This window comes from Helianthus annuus, chromosome 2 (genome assembly GCF_002127325.2).
Source record: "Helianthus annuus cultivar XRQ/B chromosome 2, HanXRQr2.0-SUNRISE, whole genome shotgun sequence".
Taxonomy (NCBI): Eukaryota; Viridiplantae; Streptophyta; class Magnoliopsida; order Asterales; family Asteraceae; genus Helianthus; species Helianthus annuus.
The window spans coordinates 131,096,797-131,106,549 of NC_035434.2; the positions used below are offsets into that span (position 1 = coordinate 131,096,797).

The 9,753-nt window shown below is 37.1% G+C and overlaps 1 protein-coding gene across 1 annotated transcript; it reads left to right on the top strand.

Moving 5' to 3' along the window:
• Positions 1 to 807: 807 nt before the first annotated feature.
• Positions 808 to 2,310, top strand: LOC110885831 (protein MODIFYING WALL LIGNIN-1). The gene is made up of 3 exons (XM_022133554.2): positions 808 to 955; positions 1,065 to 1,261; positions 1,749 to 2,310. Exons 1-3 carry the CDS (start codon positions 860 to 862, stop codon positions 2,053 to 2,055), a joined length of 600 nt encoding a protein of 199 aa, XP_021989246.1. The 5' UTR covers positions 808 to 859; the 3' UTR covers positions 2,056 to 2,310.
• The last annotated feature ends 7,443 nt before the right edge of the window (positions 2,311 to 9,753 follow it).

Genomic DNA, 9,753 nt, shown 5'->3' on the forward strand with positions numbered 1-9,753 from the left:
GCGTTTTAGAAACTACACTTTCTTTTGAGTTTTTAAGCTATTGCATTTTAGAATTAAGACATTTCTTTGTGTTTTCTGATCATTGCGTTTTACAAATAAGACATTTCTTTGTGTTTTTGGTGCATTGCGTTTTAGAAAAATGTCATTTTTTAGGTTTTTTTTTCCATTGCGTTTTACGCAACTGGGTTTTTTCCATTGCGATTTACGCAACTGGGTTTTCAAAAAATTTTTTCGAAAATATAATAATAGTATACTCGTTTTAAAGATAAAAAAACGCTCGTTTTTTTGGTACAATTTTTATAAAAAAATAATGTCGTATGAAAGAGTTATTAACGTTTAAAAAATGGGGGTGAATTTGAGGAGAGAGAAACTATTGTCTTGGATTGACTAGAATACCCATAAACAAACTCACGCGCCTCTTCCCTTCAATTTCTCTGATTTAATCTTAGCCATTGATTACCTAAATAGATGGTCAAGATCACTTCCTAACCTTCTTAGCCAAATAAATTTCCTATCATATCTCCACCCAAGCTAATTATAAATTAAATATAAAAATACCTAGAAAGAATGACAAATAAATTAAATATAAAAATAACTAGGAAGAATGACAAGATAGAGGAAACTTCATACAGTATGAATGTAAGAAATATGCCATCTTACTATCAGAAATCGTTGGACACGCCTTTTAAGTCATCGCATGAAAGTAAACCTTGTTATCTTGTTTTTTAGTATCAATTTGCATTTGTCTTTTTGTCAAAGTCCACGACTAATTTTAGGTATCATGCATCTATAAGTACTTACGTTCTCAGCAACAAATTCTCTTCATACACACTCCATAGCTTCAATACACAACTCACAAATGGAGAACAAAATGTTAGGCTTTTGCGCAATCGCAGCGGTGCTTGGAATAATATCCGCAGCCACCGGATTCGCAGGGGAGGCCACTAGAGTTAAGGTAACATTTTTCACCTTTATAATGGATACGTGTGTCCTGATATATTATTAGATAGGTTTGTTTGTTTGTTTTTAATAATATATATATTGGTGGCCATATATGCATGCAGGCTTCAGAAGTAATAGTTGATTACATAGATGATACATGTCTTTATCCAAGTAGTCCAGCTCTCGCACTCGGAATTGTATCAGCTGTGTTCACAATCATTACGCGCATTTACATAAGTATTTCTTTCGGTGGAGCTTGTTGTTGTCGAACCGACCCTAATTCAACTCCAATTTCAAAGCTCCTTTTTGTACTCTCATGGTAAGATATAAATCTTGTTAGTTATATATCATGGTCATATATACTGTAGTAGAGGAATGTTCAAATGAAAACCATTAATTATTGTAAAAATTCGAAAACTAATTAAAAAAGCCAAAAAAACATACAATTTTTTTTTTATTTTTTTTTTGCAAACCAAATTTCGTAGGTTTTTTTATAAAAAAAAAATTTCAAAAAAAAAAAAAAAAATTGTGTAGTGCACATGTGTAATACTACACATGTGTATGTGTACTACACATGTGTATTATTACACATGTGTATTACAAATTTTTTTTTTTTTGAAAAAAGTTTTTTTTTATATATAAAACCAGCGATTTTTATAAAAAAATTGAAAAAAAAAAATTTTTGTGTGTTTTTTAGGCTTTTTTTAGTTAGTTTTCGAGTTTTCACAATAAAAGTGGTTTTCATTTGAACCATCCCATACTGTAGTAATAAGATAAATAAAACTAGTTTAATGTATGATATCCAGGGTAGCTTCAGTGGTCGCAGTGGTGCTACTGTTGGCAGCTGCAGGACTAAATAATAGACAAGGTGGAGAGATTGATTCATATGGCTATATCACATGTTATGTTGTGAAGCCTGGAATCTTTGCAGCAGGAGCTATTTTAGCTCTCTTAAGTGCAGTTTTTGGTATTGCTGCTTACATTACCGTAGCACCACCAACTACACAAACCAACACATATCCTGCAGTTGCACTTCCAATGGGTACTAATGTTGATCCAGAGAAAAATCCAGTTCCTTTCCCTCCTCAGCAATACCCTCCACAACAAGTTTAAAAGTGGATATAAGAATGGGTCTGAATTGCGATAATAGCGACAACAAAGTAAGATGGACCATTTTACGCTAGCGATTTTTAGTTGTTTGTTTCATATAGTAAGTTGATTGTATGTCATGTGAACAATGGTGCTGCTTTGATAATTTTACTTGGTGTGTTCTAGGTTTCGTGCCACTTCATTGTGTTTACTCAATTTGTATGTCTTTCTTAGTTGTTTTGAGTTTGTAATTGTAGTTTCCTTCTGAGTTCCTTTTTACATGGTATATATAAATTATACACAAATTGGAGTTAAATAATCTCAACTTTCTCAATTTGGCCGATAATAATCTCAACTCAGTTATTGGCCGATAATAATCTGAAGTTATTGGCCGATAATAATCACTACTAGAAAACTAGGCAATTGCGACCAAATTTTGCGACTAACATAAGACAGTCGCAAAATTAGCGACCGATTTGTGACTAATACCAAAACAATCGCGAAATTAAAAACCAATCCAGATTCGATCGCAAAACGGTGACAAACTTTGTGGCCGTATTTTTGTGGTCGGAAAACAGTCGCAAATACGAGAAAATAAAAAATAGCAAAAGTTACAGCCGTTTGAAGCAATCACAAATAAAAAAAACAAAAAAAAACAAAAGTTGCGACCGTATAAAACGGTCACAAATACGAGAAATATATAAAAAACAAAAGTTGCGACCGTTTAAAGCGGTCGCAGATACAAGAAAAAGTAGAAAAAGCAAAAATTAATTCATTAGTGTTTAGGGTAAACATTGCAAATAGTCATAATTTCTGGGTTAAAACTGACAGTAGCCAGAAGGTTAGAGCTCGTTCATCAAAACAAATCTGCAGATCTGTTAATCTTTCATCAACCTATTCTGCGACTCACGGTACATCTGCAACTCCGGCCATCCTCGTCATTCATCGATCTGCTACTGTATATGTCACTCTTCATTTCCTTTAATAATCCAACTCAATGTTAGCAATCCGACGACTGATTCCAATCTGATTTTGAGGAGATCTGCCGCTCGAAGAAATCCTTTCACCAATCCGATTCTGGCGACACCGGTCTTCATTTCCTTTAAGGTTAGGTTTCTTCTATAAGGTTATATCATTGTTCACGGTTTAGATTCATGATACTGTATCGAATTGCTAGGGTTACGGAAGCTAGAGGTTGTGATTTTGTTTTGTTTTGTTTGTGTTTGTGTTTGATTAACTGATTGAGTTCTAGTTTTAGGTTTTTACAGAAATTAGAGCTCCTGACTCTGTATGTTTCATTGATCAAATTTTAATCATAGGTTCTACGAAAAATAGGATTATTCAACAATTGAATCTGTTTTTATGTGTTGTGTTTCGGTTTGTGTGTTTGTATTCAGTTGTGTTTAGGAAAGAAATTAGGATTAGTCAACTGTTAGATTCACTGATCGAATTACAATATGAGGTTTTTTAGAGTTCGTGACTCTGTTTTATATTTTATATGTTCGTATTCAGTTGTTATGAACGGTGCTGCATCTTGTTAATTCCGCGTTTTAGAACCAATTTCTGTCATACTTTTGCTGGTACATCGAAGTTGTTCTTGATTTCACGTCGTTTCACGGATCTGAGGTATTTGAAGGTTATTGTTGTTAATTTGATTCTAGTTTTGAAGTGTACTTCTGCTATGTGTCGTTTCACGGATCTAAGGTATTTAAGATTTATTTTTTGTAGTATCATGGCACATAGTACAGCAGATGCCGACAGATGTCGTGGTTTTGTGGAAGGAGGCGGCAGAGGGCAAGGTGTGCTCTCTTATTCTCCCTAATTTTGCCCTAATTTCTTCCTATTTTCTGCTCGTAATTACTACTTCTTACGATATGTAGACAGTAGTAGACCTAAATCACTGTTATCTTCATGACTTCATGTTTGTTCATGTGTGCCCTCTCTTTTGAATTTTACATTATATATTAAATAAATCACTGTTATCTTCATGACTTCATGTGAACTAATCTAATCTAAATTATGTGTATGTCGATACTTTTTATCTTCTTAAATTCAATTTGCAAATGTAAGAATCAAGTTTTTTCATAGGAAGTTGATATTACATAACTAATATTCATCATATTCTTGTTAAATTGAATTTTGAAATTGGTATGTTTCATTAATCCAGGAAGTTAATTTTCTCATGATTATGATCACAAAGGGCAACTACTCTTAGGGGCTGTTGGGTTGGCTTATTAAAACATATTAACAATGTGTTGTGTTCAGATGCATTTAAATAACTCGAGTAATGTTGATAAACCTTTGAAATCTACTGAACTGGCGAAACTGAAGCAAATTACCTGATTAGTCATTTTGGTTTGGGTAACGAAAATGTGTGGAAGCCGAACCATGTTGTTTTGCAGATTAGCATCCCAGGTGTAATTTCTCCACATTTTAATCGCCCTTGTCTCATTCGATTCCCAGCATTTGTCAATCTGTTAGTTTACCTTCTCTCGATCCATCTCTTTTTGTTATTATGCTTTTTGAGTCTGTCGTTCTCCACTGCTATGCAGTTAATATCGGTGGTGTATCACCGATATATCGGTTATCGGTCCCTATGTACAATATTGGTGTCAAATATTGGCAAGTGCTGATGTTATCGTCCGATATAGCATCGATTTTCCCGATATCACTACCTTTCTTCTTAGTTCTATCTTCATGACTGCATGTTTGTTCATAACCTAACTGATTTGACAACAATGATTTATTTAATATATAATGTAAACTTGATTCTTCATGACTTCATGTTTGTACAAAATTTACTCTAAATATATAATGTAAAATTCAAAAGAGAGACCATGTTTTTATTTGGGGAAATGGACTGTATCACCCTAAACTATGAAAAATTGGCCAATACCACTATCAACTTTCAAATTGGCTCCCACCACCCTCTACTCGACAAGTCGGTGTCACTGTCACCCCTTCGTTAAAAAAACACCAACTGAGTTAGTTTTTTAAGCGTATGTGCCATGCAAATGATGACTTGGAAGCATACATGGACAGAGCCTCATTAAATACCCCTTTCCCTCTTTAATCAGTTGCATTTCATCAAACCCAGTTCACTGCGATGTTGGCGATCAAACCCTAGTTCCTTGATCATCAACAATTGCAGCCAAAATTCAGACAACCAAGAGGTAAGGTTTATGTTAGGGTTAATTGCATTGTGAATTTACAGATTGTTTTAACTTATGGATCGTATAGATGTTATGCTTTGGTACGGTGGTTCATTAGATTTCTCTTTTGATCAACCTCAGTATATTAGAGGTAATTCTAAGTTGTTGGTAATGGATTTTGACCATCTTGCATACTTTGAGCTAGTTGATTATGCACGGGAAACCAACCAGTATGCAAGTAGGGATTTTTATATGTATGGGATGGATGCGGATAATGGTGATTTTAAGCTGTTTCGTGATGATAAAGATGTGTCGGAACTTGCAATGAAGGCTAAAAATTGGACTGAACCGTTCATTGAAGTGTTTGTTCAGCATAGCCCAATTATGTCTGAACATAAGACCCACTAATGTTCCCAACCCAGCAAACCAAAGGCCCAGTCCAGTTCCTGATCCAGTTCCCAGCCCATTAAAACAAAACCTAAGTCTAGTTCCCAGCTCATTAAACGACAAGCCCAACCCAAAAAATAGTACCCAAGCCCAGAAAAAAAGTAGTACATGTGAAAGTGGGTAGGGCATCTGGTAAAAGTTTTACAACTTCTAAAGTCCCTAGATCTGGATGTACATCAGGTGTAGAACCAATTGTTAAACAGGTTGCGGAAGAACCACTACACGAGGCTTCATGGGCATTTGATATAGATAAGGAAACAAATCTTAAAGAGGTTGTGAAAGAACCAGTAAAAGAGGTTGTACAGGAAGAAGTCTTTGGTCAAGAAAGTGATATTGGTGATAAAGAAGCTGATTTAGATAGACAGGACAGTGAAGACAGTGAAGACAATGATTACAATGAAGAGTCCAGTTCTGATGAGGAGGATCGTTATTTTAATGAGGATGAGGTTCTGGAAGAATTGATTGGCTTAGATTCAGACAGAGAAGATGTTGAATGGAAACAGTCACAAGATGCACTGAGACAAGCTACCAAGGATGAAGAAGCAACAACAAAGAAGATACTTGTAGAGTGTAAGAAACCTAATGATAAAGAAGGTAATTTGCATGAATCTAGTGATGCAGGTTGTGCACATATAGAGGGATACAGTAGTTATGAAGAATCAGATGGTGATATTGCCACACCAGGTGATAGTGAAGAAGATGATGTTCGAGGTAAAAAGTTTAAAGAAACTGCTCCTAGTGTAAGTGTGTGGCACCGGAGCAAAATCCCCAACAATCTTGAAGTACCACTTCATTTCCTTGTGCTTGCTTGGCAAATTTCGGGACGAAATTTCTTTCAAGTTGGGGATGATGTGACAACCCGAATACTCAGGTTAGCACTACATAAATTCCGCAATTTCTAACATGGGTCCTTACGTTTAATTATTAGGTTTTGTATATGAACCTGTTATTCGTATATTAGATAATCATTGCATAATTAATTTATGAACCCTTTAAATGTATTGTTTAGTGTATGGAACCCACTCGTAAACACACTTGTAGTCCAACCCATCGAATGTAGTGATTGATTTTTCGGCCCATACCAATTGTTATGCAATCCGAGCCCACATATCCCTTATATTTGCGTAACATCCCATATTCCTCTAACCGCACACAAGGTTGCAAACCCTAAACAATCATCACCTCATCATTATATTGCGACGGCAGATTCCCTTCTCCTTTATCGAAGCCCTTTCTCTTGAACATCATTACTAGTGGTGGTGCTAGACATCGACAGGTTAGTAGTCAATGAATAGATATTCTTTTTGTGATACTTGATAGGATCATAAGGTCTATGGTTGCCTGACATTAATGCGAACCTGTTTCTTGCATGATGAATTGTAATGGAAATTGTGTAATGTGAAATATTGTTATTATAATATCTTGATGTGATCGCATGAACTTGTACAATCTGAAACAAATCATCATTGACTAGGATATTATGTAAATTAGGGTGTTGTGTAGATAGACGTGGCATTAAATCAATGGAATTGGATGTTTGTTGGCTGACATTAAGGGATGTATGCATGTGACCTTTAATCGATTGTGATGTAACAGTGGACATCCAAACCACCCTTGGTGACAATCAATTTTTGGCAGCACTATCAAATCATTAAAGTTTACATGTGGTTGGGACATGGGAAAGAAAGGGGCGGCCCATGTGCACTCAAACCAAATTATGATTGGACCGATTATATTGACAATTAATATAAATCATTGAATAAGTTTATTAGAAGGGCCGCATATAATGCTGTTGAATGTATACAAAGGCATGAAATCTATAATGTTGGATTTTGGTTCACAAACAAACAATTGCACAACTGTGCCAACGTGAATAAATGGATTCAAATTGGAGGGTGTTTGGGCCAGGGCAGTGTCAGGGCCTACACTTCTGGTGGGCCGCTGAGTTGGTTGGGTTGGATCAGTTGGGCCGCAACATGTAAATGGGGTGGTTTAAGGGTACGGACCAGGGTGTCTTGCACCGGGTAACAATAGCAGCCCATCATCTTAACCGCCCACTTACTAGTGATTAGTCTATTGGGCCTTTAAAATGTACATGGATGCCTAGCATGAAATCTGTGTGTAGGTAAATGTCACTAATTCGATGGATGTATGTCATAGTTGACTGGTAAACTGTGTGCTAATATGTGTTTATTTCATAAGTGTGCATTATGTAATGTATGACATATACATGGTTCGGTACAAGTAGGGGACTGATTGTTATTGTTAAATCGTATTAGGAGGTGCTTGATCAATTGGTAGTAAAGTAGCTAACCTTACCGAGCAAAGCAAAGGTGAGTTCACTACATTCGAGCATGCGTCCCAGTGGTTGGGGACAGTCAGTGGGTATCCCGTGGAGGGATAAGTCTTTTGGGTAAAAACGGGTATATTGGTTAATATTCTCACCTATCATTCTTGTAAGTCCCTTATGTTGTTACTTGGCGGGTAACGGGTATTAGTTGGTAGCGCTACTTAGGTTTGGCACCCTCACACCGCCCCTAGATAGGACGGATGTGAACTAATGACCCAGTCGGGCCCAGTACTGGATAGGAGTACGTGGGAAAGGGCAGTCATGTACATCAGGAGCCGTCTTGTTCGGAATTGAGATATTAACAATATTACTTGCATTTGTCAGTGAACTGTTTTACATACAACTGGTAACAAATGTTTTCTAAAACCGTGAACTCGCCAGCTTTGTCTGATACACTTGTTACATGCTCGCAGGTCGTTAGGTACTTGAGAACAGGAACTTGCTGGCTGGAGGGCGTGAGTGGTCATAGTTGCATTGATGGGTTTATTTATCAAACATTTATTTACTATGGTTATTTGGAAAGTATTTACATTATGTTACGTTAACGCTTCCGCTAAACTTGGTGGTCTTCGAATTACTTATGTTTGGATTTTATTTCTATTAAATGATGAACTTTATTTTAAACTTATGGATTCAATGTAATTGGTGGCTCATTACTAGTGGTCACACGCCTAACAGGGACACTCCCTAAGTGGTAATTTAAGGGTGTGACAGTTTGGTATCAGAGCCACTGGTTATAGTGAACTTGGTTTTAAAACGTTTTTATAAAACCAGACTATAACTGAACTGATCCGAAATTGACCATGACACTCAGCTCCAGACTGCAAGGTTCGTCTCTTGTTTACTATTGTGCAGTATCTCTAGTAATTGCTATTAGATAACATTGCATGTGAATGCACACTTGGCACAACAGTATGAACTTATATGATGATAACCCACGATACGTGTTTTAAGAGTGCAACTTTTCTTGAACTTTCATGGCCTATGTTGTAGTGTCACCTACTTTATTGCTTGGATTCGGGAACCTTTCTAACACGAATTGAGTGGAGCTGAGATGAACATGCAAATTGGATTATTATTGTGGGTGCACACATAATAATAATGTGGGATGCATGTGAGTCCTAGTGAAACTTGATAAGTGTGAAAAGGGTTCCGCTATGTCAGTTGATGTTATGCTAGAACGTAGAAATCTGTGGAGATCATAGTAATGCTTGCCTCCTACTTGTACTTGCATGTTGAATCTTTCCTTTTCTTATATATAGAATCATGAGCGGACGTGGCGGACGTAATGGTGGACGTGGTGGAGGCCGCGGTGGTGGACGTGGCCATATTGCTATGACTCAGGCTGAGTTAACCGATCTCATTAACACTTGCGTGGCTGAGGCCTTAGCGGCTTATCAGGCTGGTACGATGTGTACCAAACACCCTTTATCCTTGCGTCACATTCTTGAGTCTTACCTGTTTATTTTATGTTCTTTCGTTAATAGGTCAACAGGTGCAACAGAATCCGCACCATCCACCTGTTTGCACGTTCAAAACCTTCATGGATTGTAAGCCGCAGACCTTCAGTGGAACTGAAGGGCCTGTAGGACTCTTGCGCTGGTTCGAAAAGGCAGAGTCCGTATTCGCGATGTGTAACTGTCCGTTTGGGGATAGAGTGAAGTATGCTGCGGGCACGCTCGAGGATGGTGCCCTGACATGGTGGAATGCCCAGGTTCAGCTGTTGGGCATCGAGGCGGCGAACGCCACTACGTGGGACGACTTTAAGGAGTT